Source organism: Chiloscyllium plagiosum, unplaced genomic scaffold (genome assembly GCF_037043375.1).
Source record: "Chiloscyllium plagiosum isolate Xiang-an unplaced genomic scaffold, Cpla_swu_hap1 HiC_scaffold_48, whole genome shotgun sequence".
NCBI lineage: Eukaryota > Metazoa > Chordata > Chondrichthyes > Orectolobiformes > Hemiscylliidae > Chiloscyllium > Chiloscyllium plagiosum.
The window spans coordinates 15,730,258-15,749,748 of record NW_028270186.1 but is presented as its reverse complement, the minus strand read 5'-3'; the positions used below and the strand labels follow the sequence as shown (position 1 = coordinate 15,749,748).

Here is a 19,491-nt window from a genome sequence, read left to right as displayed (position 1 = left end):
TCGCGATCATTAATATAAATGGCAAACAGAAGTGGACCCAGCACCGTTCCCTGTGGAACACCATTAGTCACAGTTCTCCAGTCCGAAAAACAACCCTCCACCATCACTCTCTTGTCCCCTGGCACTGAGACAATCTTGTAACCAATTCTTCCCTGAGGTCTGAGTGTCTTTGGAAGTCTTTGTTACAGAGAGCTGTGGAGACAGAGTCTTTGCAGAGTCGGAAGCTCAATCATGATCTCATTGAATGGTGGAGCAGAATCGAGGGACCAAGTGGCTTACCCCGGTCCTATGTTTCTAAACTTAAGAGATCACCATTGATTTGTGCAACATGCTGTGGGGTGGTCACTAAGGCATGGATGGGGGGGGGGGGGGGCAAAGTCACAGATGATGCATACCAGAGTTGGGAGGCACCATTTAGCATTCGCTCAGTGAAAGTGAGGACTGCAGGTGCTGGAGATTAGAGTTCAGAGTGTGTTGCTGGAAAAGCACAGCAGGTCAGGCAGCATCCGAGGAGCAGGAAAATCGACATTTTGGGCATAAGCCCTTCATCAGGAATGAGGCTGAGAGCCTCAGTGGTGGAGAGATAAATCCACCCCAAGGCTCCCAGCCTCATTCATGATGATAGGCTTTTGCCCGAAACGTCAATTTTCCTGCCCCTCGGACGCTGCCTGACTTGCTGTGCCTTTCCAGCACCACTCCAATTTAGCATCCACTGTCAAAGAGAAGACTCAGAATGCTCACTACAGTGAGGCATGAGAGCATGCTGGGACACACTTCACACATGACTCGTCAGACCCACCTTTTCCGACATTAATCCCTGAACCGAGCACTCACCACATTCACTGATGGTCCTGTTGGATGAGCATGATCTCTGCCTCAAGACTGTCAGACCAGATCAAATATAAACCGGGTGGAACAGTGACATCAGTGTTCAAGGACAGGAGTGAGTGTGAGCTCATAAAGGGACAAAGTATTATCACAAAGGAGTGAGCAGCATGCACTCTCAGGACAGGGACAGTGCCATATTAGACACAGAGAAAAACGACTTCGACTTTTTTAAACCAAATGTAATTCTCCCCCTACTCTTTTAACCTGAAAGTAAGGCTCTCTCTACTCCTTTAAATGGAAAGTAAATCTCCCTGTACTCTTTTAACTTGTAAATACAGCTCGCTATACTCTTGTAAACTGAAAGTAAATATTACTCTATTAAAGCAAAAATAAATGGAAAGTGAGGCCCCCCTATGTTGTCCCCATTACATATTCCAAGGATAGGACAGCACAGTGCCAGATACACACGGGGCGAGATACAAAATAAACATCCCTTAATTTTTAATAAAGGAAGTCATGTTCTCTTGACACTGTCTCCTTCGAGCAGAGGGAAAGCACAGGGTTAGATACAATGTAAAGCTTTCTGGACTCTTATAAATCGAAGGGAAAGTTCCCTCGATACCATGGAGACAGTGAGGTCTGCAGATGCTGGAGATCAGAGTTGAGAGTGTGTTGCCGGAAAAGCACAGCAAATCAGGCAGCCTCCGAGGAGCAGGAAAATCGACGTTTCGGGCCAGAGCTCTTCATCAGAATCATGCTGCCTGACCTGCTGTGCTTTTCCAGCAACACGCTCTCAACTCCCTCGATACTATCCCGATCAAACACTCCCAGGAGAATGACAACACTGGGTTAGATACAGAGTGACGCTTCCTCTGCACTGTCTCCATCCAACACTCCCAGGACAGAGTTAGATACAGAATCAAGATTTCTTTACTCCTTGAAACAAAGTAAGGAGGAGTTCATTGAATGCATCTGCGATAGTTTTCTTGAACAGTACATAATGGAACTGCCAAGGGAGCAAGCGGTCTCAGATCTGGTCCTTTGCATTGAGATAGGAATAATTAACGGTGTCATAATTAGAGATCTTCTTGGAAGGAGCGATCACAGTATGGTTGAATTTAGAATACAGATGGAAAGTGCAAAGATATAATCCAATACCAGGGTCCTGTGCTTAAACAATGGAGAACACAACAGGATGAGGGAGGAGTTGGCTAAAGTAGGCTGGAAGCAAAGACTTTGTGGTGGGACAGTTGAAGAACAGTGGAGGACTTTCAAAGCAATTTTTCAAAGTGCTCAGGAACAGAATATACCAGTGAACAGGAAGGACTGTAGGAAAAGGGGTAATCTGATGTCTCAGGAAATAAGGGAGGCTATCAAACTGAAAGAGAAAGCATAGAAAGTGGCCAAGATCAGTGGGAAACTAGAAGACTGGGAAAGCTTTAAAGGTCAACAGAAAGCCACAAAACGAGCTGTACAGAAAAGTAAGATAGATCATGAGAAAAAAAACTAGCTTAGAATGTAAAGGCAGTGCAAATATATCAAACAACAAAAGAGTGGCTAAAGTAGACATTGGTCCTTTCGAGAATGAGAAGGGGCATTTAGTAATGGGATATGAGGAAATGGTCGAGGCATCAAATAGGTATTTTGTATCAGTCCTCACAGTGGAAGACACGAATAACATGCCAGTAATTGACAAAGAGACAAAGGTAGGTGAGGACCTGAAAATAATCATTATTATGAAAGAGGTAGTGTTGGGCAAGTTGATCAAGTTAGGAGTAGACAAGTCTCCTGGCTCTGATAGAATGCATCCCAGGGTGTTAAAAGAGATGGCGGGAGAAATAACTTAGAGTAATTTCCCAAAACTCAGTGGACTCGGAGGCAATTCCAGAAAATTGGAAAACAGCAACTGTGACACCACTATTTAACAAGGGAGGTGGACAAATATGGGGAATTATAGACCAGTTATCTTAACTTCTGTGGTGGAGAAAATACTTGAACCTATTATCAAAGAAGAAGTAGGAAGGCATCTAGATAGAAATTATCCCCTCAGGTAGACACTGCATGCGTTCATGAGGCCAAGTCGTGCTTAACTAATCTTTTGGAATTCTACAAAGACCTTACAAACATGGTGGACAACAGGGACCCAGGAAATGTGGTGTACCTAGATTGCCAAAAGGCATTCAACAAGGTGCCGTGCAAAAGGCTGCGACATAAGATAAAGATGCAAGGTGTTACAGGTATTATATTAGCACGAATAGAGGATTGGTTAAGCAACAGGAAGCTAAAAGCATTGGCATTCAGTGACGACTGGTGTGCCTCAGGGATCAGTGTGAGGAATGCAATTACTGACAATTTACAGGGATGATTTGGAGTTGGGGTCCACATGTAATGTATCAAAGTTTGCAGGTGACGCTAAGATGAGTGGCAGAGCAAAGTGTGCAGAGGACGGTGAAACTTTGCAAAGGGACATAGATCATTTAAGTGAGTGAGTATGGGTCTGACAGATGGAGTACAATGTTAATAAATATGAAGTTGTCCATTTTGGTAGGAATAACAGTACAAAGGACTATTATTTGAATGGTAAGAATTGTAGCATGCTGCTGTGCGGAGGGACCTGGATGTCCTTGTGCATGAATCACAGAAGGTTGGTCTTCAGGCACAACAAGTAACTAGGAAGGCAAATTCAATTCTGACTTTCATTGCTAAAAGGATTGAGTTTAAAAGCAGGGCACTTATGTTGCAACTGTACAGGGTGCTAGTGAGGTCACATTTGGAGTACTGTACACAGTTTTAGTCTCCTTGCTTGAGACAGAATGTACTGGCACTGGAGGGGGTGCAGAGGAGGTTCACTGGGTTGATTCCGGGGTTGAGGAGGTTTGTTTATGAGGAGATATTGAGTAGACTGGGATTATATTTATTGGAATTTAGAAAAATGAGGGGGGGGGATCTGATAGAAAATAGAAACTTATGAAGGGAGTACCTCAGATAGATGTGTTATGGACCAGGCCAGCCACCCTCAAAACATCTCAGGAAAGTAGCTTGGACCCTACTTTAACTAGTTGTTTTAAGCAGGTGTCGAGCAGATATTCCAGGAGGGATGCAGCTGGTCAAACCACTTAGTTTGAAACAAAACAGAATGAAAACCTAAACAAAGAGAACAGAATATAGAATAACTTAATCTGTCTGAAAACCCCACAGATTATCTCGATTTAATGATGCTGTCACAAATAATTGCAATAATCCCCATAAACACCCCTTGGCAAAAAAGAAAAAATCCAATGCAAGTTCATACAGGAGAGATGTCAGAGAGAGAGAGGGAGAGAGACGATCAGCATGGACCTGCTTCTTTGGGTCCAACAGCTTCGCCACTGACCGACCGCTTTCAGTAATCAGCCAGACTGCTAAAACCAAACCAAACCAAACCAAACCAGAGTAAAGCTGAGCTGGGAGAACTGGCCACTGCCCTTGCATTGTCTCTTTTTTAAAACTTAAAAGCCTTTTGTTTGAGGCAGTATCTGTTAACTCTGAAACCCTTCAAACCGAGAGCTTTCGGAATTGCTGCTTTCACAACCTGTCTGCAAAAAAAGAAGCCAAGGACACCATAACTTTGTTAAAGGAGCAGCATCGTCTCAGGAGTAGCGAGGCTGTTTCCACTGGCGAGTGAAACTAGGACAAGAGGGCGTAGCCTCAAAATTAGGGGCAAGAGATTTCGGAGTGAATTGAGAAGGAACTTCTTCACCCAGAGGGTTGTGAACCTGTGGAATTCCCTGCCCAGTGAAGCGGTTGAGACTTCCTTAGTAAATGTTTTTAAAGCTGAGATCGATCATTTTTTGTACAGTAATTAAGGGTTATGGTGAGAGGGCAGGTAGGTGGAGCTGAGAGCATGCAAAGATCAGGGTGGCACGGTGGCCCAGTGGTGAGCATTGTTGCTCTACAGTGTGAGCGATCCAGGTTCAATTCCCACCTTGGGTGACTGTCTGTGTGGAGTTGGCACATTCTCCCAGTGTCTGCTTGGGTTTCCTCCCACTCTCTAAAAGATGTGAAGGCCAGCTGAATTGGCTATGCTAGATTGCCAATAGAGTTAGGTGCATTAGTCAGAGGGAAACGAGTGTGGGTGGGTTACTCTTCAGAGGGTTGCGTTGGGCTGAAGGGCCTGTTTCCACACTGTAGGGAAGCTCATATAATGTAACTGAATGGCGGAACAGGCTTGAAGGGACAGATGGCCCACTCCTGCTCCTAGTTCTAATGTTCTTAAACATTCCTCGATGCTTTTAAACTGACAATAAAGTTCCTTACACAACTGTCCCTATCAAACACTCTCAGGTCAGTAACATCGCCACCTTATGGGCGGCATGGTGGGTCAGTGGTTAGCCCTGCTGCCTCAGAGCACTCGGGTCACAGGTTCGATTCCAGCCTTGGGTGATTGTCTGTGTGGAGTTTGCACATTCTCCCCACCTTTGCGTGGGTTTTCTCCAGGTGCTCTGGTTTCCTCCCACAGTCCAAAGACGTGCATGTCAGGTGAATTGGCCATGCTAAATTGCCCATAGTGGTCAGGGATGTCTAGGTTAGGTGCATTAGTCAGAGGAAAATGGGTCTGGGTGGTTTACTCTTCAGAGGGTTGGTGTGGACTTGTTGGCCGAAGGGCCTGGCTCCACACTGTAGAGAATCTAACCAATAATTGCACACTACACCATGTTAAACAGAATTTTCCACAGGTGAAAAATAATGTTCATGGTCAAGTTTAATTTAGGTTTTACATTTAACTATAGAATTAGTTATGCTCAAATTGCTCAAATACTTTATCAAAACATTGAGTTTCAGTCCTGTTCCAGAGATACAGTAGGCACGAGGGAGCAGATCTCCCTGAATAACTGTACTCCTCATCAAAGTGGAGTTGATCTCTTGAAATTGTTACGCTCCACCTCTCTCCTCCACCAAAACTCCAATCATCAGCCAATGTTTTTAGCAAGATTTATCTTGCCCTCTCTCTCTCTCTCTCTCAATTGCAATATTCCATTCCCCGGACAGGACTAGCTCTGTCATTACTCCCTCTGCCAGGCTCTGAAGTAGCTCTGAAACTGGCCACTCTATCCAAATGCACTGAACGTGAACCTATTGTTCCTAATCAACCTGTTCAGTGATGTTATAGTACACCTCTGGAGCCGGTGAGACTTGAACCCAGGCCTCTCAGGGTATGGAGACTATTGCTCCATCACAAGAGGGCCCCTGCACTGAACTTGAAATCTGATGACAGAAACTTGCAGCAGGTGTAAAGGTTTCGGGTAAAGTTCGGGATATTGAAAATCTGCATTGTTGAGGTTTTGCTGATGTCGCTGAAGATTTTTCTCTCGGACTAGTCCTGCTGAATCCAAGATGGAAAGCTTCAAAGCATATGAGGTTCTCAGCAAGATTCAGGTCTTATACTTTGCAGTGACTATTGGATATGTTAAACAATAGTGATGTGAAGCAATTCTCTGACTTAGGCTGTGCAGACAGGACAAGTTGAATACACCACTGAATTTCATGAATTCATATTTGCGGCATTCACAAATGGTGGTGAAAGAGTTTGGTACCATGTCACATCATATCCAGAGTCATGCAACACATTTCTGATTAGCATGCAAGTCTTTAAGTGCAACTGTTCAAGTTAAAGCTGCCTCAAGTGTTACGCTGCACAACACATCAAGTGCTACCCCAGTTCCTCTGCTCCCTGTTCTACATGTCAGAGAGATGTACAGCACGGAAAAAGACCCTTCGGTCCAAACTGTCCATGCCGACCAGATATCCCAACCAATCATGTCCCACCTGCCAGCACCCGGCCCATATCCCTCCAAACCCTTCCTTTTCATATACCCATCCAGATGCCTTTTAAATGTTGCAATTGTACCAGCCTCCACCACATCCTCTGGCAGCTCATTCCACACACGCACCACCCTCTGTATGAAAAAGTCGTCCCTTTGGTCTCTTTTGTATCTTTCCCCTTTCACCCTAAACCTATGCCCTCTCGTCTGGACTCCCCACCCCAGGGAAGAGACTTTGTCTATTTACCCTATCCATGCCCCCTCATGATTTTATAAACCTCTATAAGGTCACCCCTCAGCCTCCGACACTCCAGGGAAAATAGCCCCAGCCTATTCAGTCTCTCCCTGTAGCTCAGATCCTCCAATCCTGGCAACATCCTTGTAAATCTTTTCTGAACCCTTTCAAGTTTCACAACATCTCTCCGATAGGAAGACCAGAATTGCAAGCAACAGTGGCCTAACCAATGTCCTGTACCGCCGCAACATGACCTCCCAACTCCTGTACTCAATACTCTGACCAATAAAGGAAAGCATACCAAACGCTTTCTTCACTATCCTGTCCATCTGCGACTCCACTTTCAAGGAGCTATGAACCTGCACTCCAAGGTCTCTTTGTTCAGCAACACTCCCAAGGACCTTACCATTATGCGTATAAGTCCTGCTAAGATTTGCTTTCCCAAAATGCAGCATCTCACATTTATCTAAATTAAACTCCATCTGCCACTTCTCAGCCCATTGGCCCATCTGCCCAAACTCTGAGGTTGCCTTCTTCGCTGTCCACGACACCTCCAATTTTAATGTAATTTGCAAATTTACTAAATTTCTCACGCTCACATCCAACACATATACCTTGAACTTGGTTGAGAAAATATAATCACCCTCGCCCTGTGTTGTTTGTGTCTCTCTCTCTTTCTCTCACTGAATTGGCTGCAGCAATCACCTTACAGTGAACCCTAAACTCTGATATTTCTGTTGTTCCGAAACATCTCGCTGTTTACAGGAGCATCATACTATGACCAACTGGCAATTCCTTAGTGATATCATCATCATAGAATCGCTACAGTACAGAGGAGGCCATTTGGCCCATCAATTCTGCACTGATCCTCTGTACAGCATCCCATCCTACACACCCTTTTTTCTTCTTATTATGACTAACCCATCCAACCTGCACATCCCAAGATGCTGCAGGGCAATTTAGCACGACCAACCTACCTAACCTGTATATCTATAGAAGGATACTGAAGCACTGGGAGGAAACCCAGGCAGACATAGGGAGAACGTGCAAACACTACACAGCCACCCAAGGCTGGAACTGAATTATGAGGCAGTAGTGTGAACCACTGAGCCGACCATGAATGAAACAATTTAGAATATTCCCAATAAAATATTAGTTGGCCTCTAACTAACAGATCCAGAAGACCATAAGGTACAAGAGCAGAGGCTGGCCATTCAGCCCCTTGATTCTGCTCAGCATTCAACAAAATGAAGCATTGATCTGATGATCTGTAACTCTATTTTCCTGCCTTTCCCCCATTATAAGAGCAAGCTTCCTCCAACCAAGGATGAAGATTCAGGATACAGTGGACTTGTATTCAGTTAGATTAGATTCCATACAGTGTGGAAACAGACCCTTCGTCCCTCCAAGTCCACATTGACCCTCCAGAGAGTAACCCACCCAGACCCATTTCCCTCTGACTAATGCACGTAACACTATGGATAAATTAGCAAGGCCAATTCACTTGACCTGTACATCTTTAGAGTGTGGGAGGAAACCCTCACAGACACCGGGAGAATGTGCAAACTCCACACAGACAGTCACCCAAGGTGGGAATTCAACCTGGCACGGTGAGGCAGCAGTGCTAACCACTGAGCCACCATGTCATACAAAATTAGTGCAGGGAGAGGGCCAAAGGATCTTTCCCAAATCTGGCTTCAATGTGAAAACACAATCATTTCCTTAATCTTCAGCTCAAATTGGAAGAGAGATTGACGACACACTCTGATTTTATCGTAAAAAGCAGTAGTTTTATACATTTTGTGTTACAATGATCATACATAACAAAGTTAATGTACCACCTCCTTCTCTTCTGTGCGACCAATCTTGTAAACACCTGATCAATGATGGACACTCCTATGGTTCTTAGTTTTTTTTTCATGTCGTTTCGCAGTTATTGTAACCTCGAGGCCTTGGGAACTTTCTATCTTTGAGTTACACTTTCATTATTTCTACATTGTTACAAATCTTCGAAATCTTTATCCTTGAATGTTTCTTGTAACTTGTTAGACAATGCTCCCTTGTGCCTTAAAAACTCACTTTCTCAAAGGCACCGTTATCTTTCACTTATGCTGAAGAAAGCTTTTTTTTTTAAAGTCTGGCCATTTTTGTATCACTTAAAAACACAAGCTCCAATGCCCATAATCCTCTATTTCCTTTCTGATCATTAATCTGTCTGTCTCAGCCCTGATTGTACTTCGTCAATAAAACAGGTTCAATTCTCCATTCTTCATTGATTCAAAATTCCATCCTGTCATGTGGAGTCAAATGTTATGAAGGTTTTATAGTCTTTAAAAATAACTTTATTAAAATAGCTTAAAAAATACAAATAATTATTTGACCGAACTAGTTTCTATGCTTGAGACAAGTGCATTAAACTTCCTTGCTGAAGAATCTCAGGGCTGGAGATGCTAACACGAAAATTGAGAATGTTGTGTTGTCCTTTTGCTTCAGCATAATCTGTAGTCGCTGAGCATGGAGTTCTTTCCAATGTTTCAAGGCCAAAGTGCAGTGCACTGCCAGTCCGTGCTGGCTCCAGCAGATCTCGTGCTAAATGCTTGCATTTCTCATCAAGCGTTTCTGCAAAATCATTCCTGAAATTCAGTGCACTTTGGTTCCATGATTGACTACACAATGATATATGTCATTCGCTGCTTTTACCAGTTCCATGTCACATAGAGCCTGCAGTAGAAATGTAATCGAGGCTTTTTTACCCTGTTTCTGAGACCAAATACGCAGCATCTGATAATGTCCTTCCCTAATGTTATTTGCATTGTTGCGTTCAGCCTCGTCAATTTCATTTTCAGTCAGCTGAAGTTTCCGCATAAACTCCTTGAATCTTCTGATAGGGACGGAATCCAGAAAGTACGGGAAATACTGTGACAAATCTGAAAAGACATCAGCACGTTAAAAGATTTTCATTTTCATGTCGTCACTTTCAGAGAGCTAAATTACCCGAGAGATCAGTCATGCACCTGACCACCACACAAGAGAGTGCAGGGCGTGCAGCGTAAAATAGAGGGCTTCAGGCTGGAGTGAATCAACTAATTTCACTGGAGTGTGTTTTGTTTTTTTTGTTCATCTTCATTCTTGGAAGGAATGTAGCCATCCTTGGGAAAGGACAACATTTGTGGCCCAACTCTAATTGCCCCTGAACTGGTCAGCTTACTCGGATCAATTCAGATAGCAGTTAACTCGTCATTGCGTTATTCTGTAAACTTCAGAACTGTTCGTGGATTGAGAGAATCAGAAATTACTCTGTCTGGAATAAGCTGGTAAGAGACAAGGATGAAGTGTTATGGAGGAATTGAAAACAATTAGCCACGCCTCAGAAGAGAAAGAGTTACAGCTCCATAAAGAAACCTGTTCGAACAACTGCTTGCCTTACTCCACAAGGGCAAATGCAGAAAATCTTAAGGAGTTAATTTCAGGACAAGCTGTGTTTTAAACAGACAGCTAACACTGAATATAACAAAGAACAAAGGGTTGGCATGGTGGCTCAGTGGTTAGCACTGCTGCCTCACAGCGCCAAGGACCTGGGTTTGATTCCAGCCTCGGGCAACTGTTTGTATGGAGTTTGCACATTCTCCCTGTGTCTATGTGGGTTTGCTCCAGTTTCCTCCCACACTCCAAAAATGTGCAGGATCGGTGACGTGGGCCATGCTAAATCGCCCATCGTGTTGGGTGCACTGGTCAGGAGTAAATATTGGGTATGGGAAAGCCTCTGGGTGGATTTCTTTTCGCAGGGACGGTGTGAACGTGATGGGCCTGTTTCCACACCGTAGGGAATCTAATCTAAACTGATAAACTACTCCTGACAAGAAAATAAGCTCCAGACTTTTGAGGGCTTCACCAAGAATGTCACATCCTAAGCTTGAAGGTCAGAAAATACGACACAAGTTCCAGGATTCTTCTTCAGCAGAATTCTGGAGAACAATGCTGCGTAAGGATCGAACCCTGGACACATCCAGAGACAGACACTGTTAGTTGGGATCATGGCTCAATTCCACCGTTAATGGGTAATAGCCAAGTTGGTTTGTGAGGCTTAACTTGCTGACTTGGGGGTCTTCGTCTGGTCACATTTTGCCATAAAGTTTAAATAATTGTTTCAGTATTTGATTGTCTGTTCCTCAGCAAGTAGCCGATGTGCTGATGTGAGCTTACATACAATTGCGAGTTCAGAACTTAGTTCTGGACTTGAAATGTTAATTCTGCTTTCTCTCCACCGATGCTGCCGACCTGCTGGGTTTGTGTTTTTGTTTCCCAGATCATGAGCCCAGGCCCCTGGGTTTGCGGTCAATGACATTACCATCATGTCACCTCCATTCTCAAAGCTAAGGGAGAATCACAAAGGGAAGGGACTGGATCAGAGACTGTTCAGTCTGGGCAAATGGATCCAAACCAGGTACCTGCCAACCCCTGTATGATCGACAGCAACCCAAGCTTAGATGTGTTCGCTATCCAGTAGTCTGCCTATCTCGTGTGACAGCTGACAGTGACGTCTGCTAGGGTGATATATCAGAGTGAATCAGCACCTTCATATCTCACAGGAAACTGGTGACACCCTGTCCTTGCAACAGCAGAAACCTCAGTTGAGATGTACAGCTAAACTCTGGAGAGATACACATGAGGGTTGGGACCTGATTCTCCCCAGAACTCTCCCTCCAGCCAACGTTGACCCGCCCGTGAACAGGCTGCTCACCAGAGCCTGACAAATGACAAACGCAAGCTACTGCATCAATATCGCACCTTTCGCCCAGTGCATACCCACAGAAAAATTTAACAGAGAAGTTTCGCCAGCCAGTCGCAAAGGGAGATAACAGGACAGGTGACAAATAGTTTGGTCAAAGAAGCAGGTTTTAAAAAGAATAGAGACGATGCTAGAGAGGTGCAGGAAGGCATTTCCAGAGCTCGGAGGCAAGTCAGCTGAAGACACGGCCACCAATGGTGGAGACTTGGGATACTCAAGAGGCCAGAATTGGAGGAGCACACATATCAGAGAGAGGACCTGATCAGCAGGATAAGAGAGGGGTGAAAATCATAGGAGGATACAGCAAAAAAATCAGGATTAAAACCTGAGAACTGAAGAGAAACTGAAAAGAAATTACTCATCAGTCACAAGACCCCAACAAAGTAAATCACCAAGAAGCTTACCTTTGCTTTGAGACAATTCTTCAGCAAGCTGAAAAGGATGAGGACTTTCCTGTAAAATACAGGTTAACAAACTGAAATTAAAAGGTGAAGGTGTTCAACCTTTTGTAACTGGAACGCAGGTCGGTGCTGACAATTCCTGTCCAGGTTCTGATGTGCACAGACATTGTTGAGCGTCGTGTGTTCAGGGCCAACAGGGATGAGCGTTTTGCGAATTGTCATGCTGCTAAAATTTGATGCCAAACCAAGTTGGCGTGTTAAATCGAAAGTGAGAAAACTTCCCTCAGAATTCAATTTAACGCGTCAAGTGAAATGGATTAAGCTGCTGAACTCCCGAAACTACAACAAAACGAAAAGGGATGCGAACAGGCCTCAAGCCATTCAGTCAGGTCTTGGCTGACCTTAGGCTTGAATGCAACCTCTCCCCATGCACAAAATCCGAAAGCCACTGCCCTTCAAGTCCTTCAGGGAACAAAATAATCTTCCAACCTCTGTTGAGGATAAACTCAATGCCTGAGAATTCATGACCCTCTGAGGTAGAAAATTAAAAAGGTTTGCCAACCTCTGTATGAAGAAATTTCGACCTCACCTCAGCCCTAAATGGCTAGAACTGTGACCCCATCATTTGAGATTCCCAAATCAGGGAAAGCCACCTCCCACCATGCATTCTGGCAGGTCGTTGAGAATCATTATGCATTTCGACCTCTCATTCGGCTAAATTCCAGGGAGTATGGGGCCAATCTACACTATCTCTGCTCATAGGACAGTCTGAGAGAGATCAATCCAGTGAACCTTTGTCGCACTCACTCGAAGCCATGTACATGTGAGTTCAGAACTAGGGAACACATTTTTAAATGTAAGAGGAGAAAGATGACTTATTCACACAGAGGGTGGCACGTGCATGGAATGAACTGCCAGAGGAAGTGGTGGATGCAGGTAAGTTACAACATTTATAAGACTTTTGGACAGGTACGTGAACAGGAAAGGTTTGGAGGTTCATGGGCCAAATGCAGACAAGTGGTATAGTTTATTTCGGGAAACTCATCATCATGGACGTGTTACACCGAAGGGTCTGTTTCTGTGTTGTATTTTCTGAGAGGTAGAGAGCAAAACTGTGCACCGTGTTCCAGATGTGGTCTTACAAAAGCCTCACATCAATGCAGTGGGCTTCCTGAACTCTAATACTGTCACCGCATTGTAGTAAGGGTCAGCATGCCACTGGGTCTCCCAATTGCTTGCTTCACCTGGATTTTCACTTCCTGTGTCTCACAGACAAGGACACTCAAATGCTTTGAAACACCAACATTTCCCAGTCTCTCATCTTTTCAAACTTATTTTGTTTTTCCAATCTTCCCAACAAAATGGATAATATCATATATTCCCTGTCTTGCCCACTCACCACCCCAAGGATGAGGCTTAACGTGGATATGTTTTCTCGTGGACTTACCTTGCATTGAACAGGGGACTGCTCCTCAGGCTGGGTGCTGAATGAATGCGACAATGAAGCATCTCCGGTCCAACTGGCCTCAGCTCGAGCGTGAGGTGGACTGAAAATTCCCATCTGTGGTTTGAGCTGAGGCTTCCCCAGCAAAGGGTCACTCACGGAGCCAGAGGTCATCCCAGGTGAGCTTTGCACGAAACGAGTTGAGCTCCCTGGTAATAAACTCATCCACTCATCCTGATCTTGGCTCAGAGCATTGGCCAGTTTCTCACCAGTAGTAGCTGGGCTCCTAATATCCTGCTGGGAGAAGACAGATATCACAGAACCATGGAAACAGGCAATTTGGCTCATCAAGTCCACAACCACCCTCCGAAGAGGAACCCACCCAGACCCATTCCCCTCCACTATTACTCAACATTTACCCCTGACGAATGCAACTAACCTACAAATCCCTGAACACTATGGGCAATTAGCACAGCCGATTCACTTAACCAGCACATCTTTGTACTGCGGGTGGAAACTGGAGCACTCGAAAGAAACTCACACAGACAGCTGCCCAAGGTGGGAATTGAACCCGGGTCCCTGGCTCTGCGAGAGCAGCAGTGCTAACCATTGAGCCACTGTGCCTTTCTCACTCGATCGCTCGATAACTGAATAGGAAGCACTTCCTGAGATGATTTCAACAGGCAATTGGACAGGCACTTCAGTAAACAAGTTCTCAGAGGTGGGGCAACGTGACTGACTAGATTGCTGTACAGACAGCCAACATGAATTTTGAGGGGCTGAATGGCCATCCTCTGTGCCAATAATGACCCGACTTACTGAAGGTTGAAAGCAAATCTCTGTGGAATTCGGATACGGTTTATTACAGATCTGTCCGGAACCCTGAGACATTAGACCATCTTGGCACAAAACACCGGGACGCTCCTCATACCCTGTCCATAAGATCATTTCGCATTTTGTGACAAAGGGATCCTGGGAAAAGAGCTTTGGAGGACCCTAGGATGTATTCAGAATTGAAGAGGAATTAACTGATGATCAGCAAATAGATGCAGTGCTGTGAATTGGGGAAATTTAGTTCTCCTTGTGGGTGGGGGTGGGGGTCGTGTTGGTTTTGGTGGTGATGGTGGTCTCTGCAACACTTAATCAATCAGGTAACGAGAACGGTACAGCAACTGTAGGCAGCGTGTAGGAAACACACCTGGGAGTGGGTCACCTGGCCTCTCTCACCACACCCCACGCCATTCAATAAGATCATGATTGAACTCTAACATCAACTCCGTCAGCCCAGCTGATTTTCCCATTTCTATCGATATGTCTCAAATGTACTCATTAATCAGACTTCGTGGGTGGAGAATGACCAGAACCAAACCTGACCAGCCATCTAAAAACTGTAACTACAAGAGCAGGTCAGAGGCTGGGAATCCTGTGGCGAGTAACTCATCTCCTGACTCCCAAAGCCTGACCCAAATCGACAGGATTCATGTGTGAATGTGATGGAATATTCCCCACTTGCTCTGGATGGGGGCAGCTCCAATAAACACTCAAGAAGGTCAACACATCCAGGAGAAAGCAGGCCCCGCTTGATTAGCGCCACACTCAAAAACATTCACTCCCTCCACCACTGACGCTGAGTTACAGCGGTGAGTGTACCACCTACAAGCTGCACTGCAGAAATACACCAAGGATTGTGAGACAGCACCTTCCAAACCCATGACCACTACCATCTAGAAGGACAAGGGCAGCATTTACGTGTGAACGTCATTGCCTGCAAGTTACCGTCCATCCCAAAGGACATGAAGGCTCGACCTACAGCATGTGAATTGCAGTGGTTCAGGATGGCAGCTCCCCACCACCTTCCCAAGGTCAACTTGGAAGGGGAAACAAAATGCTAGCAGCCAGTAATGCCCACGTCCCACCTCCGAACGAGAAAGGAACCCTGACCTGAAAACATATCGCCACTCCTTCAGCGTCGCTGAGTCGAAAAACGTGGAATGCCCTCTGGAATAGCACTGTAGTTCGATGTACAGCAGAGGTTCAAGAAGGCAGCTCATCACCACCTTCTTAAGGGCAACGAGGGATGGGCAATGAATGCTAAAAATGTCCAAGATTCACAACCCTCTGAGCAAAGACATCTCTCCACATTTCAGGGTACTGAGGTTATGTCTCTTCAAACCCAGGTTATCAAGCCCTATCAGAACTTCCGTTATTTCAATGGAACCAACTCGTAAAAAATTGCCCAGGCCACTCAGCCCAGCCGCCATGCTGATGTTAATGCCCCTTGAATCAAACCTACAATTTCGTTCACTGGTGGGATGTGGGCATTACTGGCTGCTAGCATTTTGTTCCCCATTCCAAGTTGGCCTTGAGACACTTACGGGCATCCCTCATTCTCATAAACCCCACAGTCCACACCAATACCCAGATTGCGTCATGAGGACTAGCTTGACGGACTAGGCCTGTATCCTCTGGAATTTGGAAGAGTCCAGAGGTGACTTAATTGAAATGCCGAAGATCCAGATGGGACTCAACTGGTTAGATGTTGAAAGGACATTTCTTTTTAGTGGCAAAAGTGAGGAGTGCAGATGCTGGAGATTAGAGTGGGGCGTGTGGTGCTGGACAAACACAGGCAGCGTCCAGGGAGCAGGAGAATTGACGTTTCGGGCAAATGCCCTTCATCAGGAATAAGATTAGATTCCCTACAGTATGGAAACAGGCCATTTGGCCCAACAAGTCCACACCGACCCTCTGAAGAGCGACACACCCAGACCCATTCCCCGACCCTATATTTACCCGACGAATGCAATTTAGCACGGCCAATTCACCGAACCTGCACATCTTTGGACTGTGGGAGGAAACCCACGCAGACATGGGGAGAACGTGCAAACTCCACACAGACTGTTGCCCAAGGCAGGGATGGAACCAAAGTCCCTGGCACTGCGAGGCAGCAGTGCTAACCACTGAGCCACCATGCCATCCCAGACTGCTAGGATTTCCATTCCTGATGAAGGGCTTTTGTCCAAAACGTCGATTCTCCTGCTCCTCGGATGCTGCCTGTGCTTTCCCAGCATCACACTCTCGCGTCCTTTTAGTGGGACATCCAGGACCCAGGGTTGGTGTTTAAAAATAAGGGGTGGCCGGACTGAGGACACATTTTCTTTCTATCAACGGGTTAAGAGGCTTCAGAACTCCCTTCTTCAAAAGCCAGAATCCTTAAATATTTTTAAAGTGATGAAAAATGATCGGGGATGCAGGAATGTCAAGCTGAGGTGAAAATCTGATCAGTCATGATCTTATTGAACGGCAGAACAGGCTCAACAGGCCAACACTTGTTTCTCGTTGCTATGTCGGTAACATCAGCCCTTGCAATGGGCCCAGTGTGAACATTGCAGCACCTCTGTCCCTCTGTCCCAATGAAACCTGACCAGAGTTGCAAACCAAAAGAGAATGGCGGAAAGCTGCTGCTTCTCAAATCATGAGCTGACAGCTTGTGAAAGTTGAGATTTTACAGTCTCCTTCCCCTTTCGTTCTGTCACAGGCATGTCCTGACTTGCCCTCAGCCCTGCAGTGTGTCTGCGGACCCGCCCATATCATTGATGCCAATGCTGCGCCAACTGAGCACAATTCAGGAGCAGTTCAGAGAGGGTTGGTGATCGGGACCCTGTCACAGCCAAGTTCATCACTTCACCACAAAGAAAAACACAAATGGCTGGAAAATCTGAGAAGCCCTGGCAGCATCTGTGGAGAGAAAGCAGAGTTGGAGTTCCGGGATCATTTCTCCGCAGATGCTGCCAGGTCTGCTCAGGTTTTGGAGCTATTTCTGCTTCTGATTTCCAGCGTCTGTAGTTCCTTAGATTTTTTTCATCATTTACTCACCACTGAATTGATTCCTGTTGATCTGGAGGTAGGATCTGTAATGCACAGAGATGACATTTACATTACAGAAACAAAATACCAGCAACATGACCGCAGGCTATCCAAACCAATCTCCCGAACCACCATTCCCCCATGATGACATGCATGAGTACAGTATTTATACTCGACACTGATTATACTGCTCATACAAAATTGGCTGGTCAGTGGGAGCAAGCAAAAGAGGGAGGAGTTGAGTGTGAGATTCAGAGGTCCAAGACGAAGAAAAGAGGTGGACCTGAGTCAGCAGAGTCAAAGAAACAGGAGCAGGATTCGATCATTCAGCCCCTCGCACAATTCAACACCATCATGGCTGATCATGGACTTGAATGAAATTTTTCTCACAAACAGACCTGTCAAACCCATCCTCAAACATAACGTGTCACTCACTGCCTCTCGGGTGCAGAATTCCAAATCCCTGCGAGGGAAGAAATTCCACCTTATCGAAACAATCGCTCCCTTCTCTGAGACTGTGTCCCCATATGCGACGTGACCAGAACCTTGTATTTACAGTAGGCTCACCTCTCGTTCTGCCGCCATGCTTGTTCTCATGACTTGTTGCAGCACTGTCATGGTTTGATTCTGTGGCCACCTCCTTCAGTGTCCTGTCACAGTCGGCTCTTTCTTCTGCGTCCTGGTGAACACCATTGCCAAATTTGGACTGCAACATGCTGAGGACAGCCAGGGCTAAACAAAAAAAGAAGACAGGGACAATCAGAGCACTTTGGCGTTACCAATGAGCCAGGGTTCACGTGTGTGGGATCCACAACGCAACTTCAAATCCTATCGCAGACCGAGCGGGTGCCACATTGCCAGAGGGTCGCTATGGCTGGAGTAGCACAATGGAAAGGTTCGGAATCAGGGAGGGTCAGTACTGAGGGAGTGCCTCACTGTCAGAGGGTCAGTACTAAGGGAGTGCTGCGCTGTCAGAGGGTCAGTACTGAGGGAGTGCCGCACTGTCAGAGGGACAGTGCTCAGGGAGTGCCGCACTGTCAGAGGGTCAGTACTGAGGGAATGCCGCACTGTCAGAGGGTCAGTACTGAGGGAGTGCCACACTGTCAGAGGGTCAGTACTGAGGGAGTGCCGCACTGTCAGAGGGTCAGTACTGAGGGAGTGCTGCACTGTCAGAGGGTCAGTGCTGAGGGAGTGCCGCACTGTCGGAGGGTCAGTACTGAGGGAGTGCCGCACTGTCAGAGGGTTAGTACTGAGGGAGTGCCGCACTGTCAGAGGGTCAGTACTGAGGGAGTGCCACACTGTCAGAGGGTCAGTACTGAGGGAGGGCCGCACTGTCAGAGGGTCAGTACTGAGGGAGTGCCAAGTTGTCGGAGGGCCAGTGCTGAGGGAGTGCCACACTGTCAGAGGGTCAGTACTGAGGGAGTGCCACACTGTCAGAGGATCAGTACTGAGGGAGGGCCGCACTGCCAGAGGGTCAGTGCTGAGGGAGTGCTGCACTGCCAGAGGGTCAGTGCTGAGTGAGTGCCGCACTGTCAGAGGGTCAGTACTGAGGGAGTGCTGCACTGTCAGAGGGTCAGTACTGAGGGAGTGCCGAGTTGTTGGAGGGCCAGTGCTGAGGGAGTGCCACACTGTCAGAGGGTCAGTACTGAGGGAGTGCCACACTGTTGGAGGGTCAGTACTGAGGAAGTGCTGCACTGTCAGAGGGTCAGTGCTGACGGAGTGCCGCACTGTCAGAGGGTCAGTACTGAGGGAGTGCCGCACTGTCAGAAGGTCAGTACTTGAGGGAGTGCCGAGTCGTCAGAGGGCCAGTGCTGAGGGAGTGCTGCACTGTCAGTCAAAGGGTCAGTACTGAGGGAGTGCCGCACTATTGGAGGGTCAGTACTGAGGGAGTGCTGCACTGTCGGGGGGTCAGTGATGAGGGAGTGCCGCACTGTCTGAGGGCCAGGAGTGACGGAGTGCCACACTCAGAGGTCTGGTACCAACAGAGTGCTGCCAAGGCCAAGTGTTTGCCCAAAGTGAGTGTTTGTGGGAGTACACTGTGCTTACATCAATACTCCGTCATTGACTGTGCTCAAACGTCTGTCATTGATTGTGAAGGGGCTTGGGGGCAGCTTCTGAAATGCAGGATG

At 46.4% G+C, this 19,491-nt stretch overlaps 1 protein-coding gene and 1 pseudogene across 2 annotated transcripts in view; both read right to left on the bottom strand.

The window, feature by feature from the left end:
* Window positions 1-8,632: 8,632 nt before the first annotated feature.
* LOC122542975 (tumor necrosis factor receptor superfamily member 1A-like) overlaps window positions 8,633-19,491 on the bottom strand; it is a 33,960-nt gene continuing 23,101 nt past the window's right edge. Inside the window, exons 7-11 of one of the 2 annotated variants that reach the window (XM_087984473.1) lie at window positions 17,930-18,094; window positions 17,372-17,406; window positions 13,502-13,795; window positions 12,058-12,106; window positions 8,633-9,791 (exon numbers count right to left, since the gene is read on the bottom strand). In XM_087984473.1, the coding sequence (XP_087840599.1) occupies window positions 9,505-9,791; window positions 12,058-12,106; window positions 13,502-13,795; window positions 17,372-17,406; window positions 17,930-18,094 (830 nt within the window). In that variant the 3' untranslated portion in view covers window positions 8,633-9,504. The remainder of the gene's footprint in view (window positions 9,792-12,057; window positions 12,107-13,501; window positions 13,796-17,371; window positions 17,407-17,929; window positions 18,095-19,491) is intronic. The other variant, XM_087984474.1, reaches the window with a different exon arrangement.
* Window positions 18,172-19,448, bottom strand: LOC148135699 (uncharacterized; annotated as a pseudogene).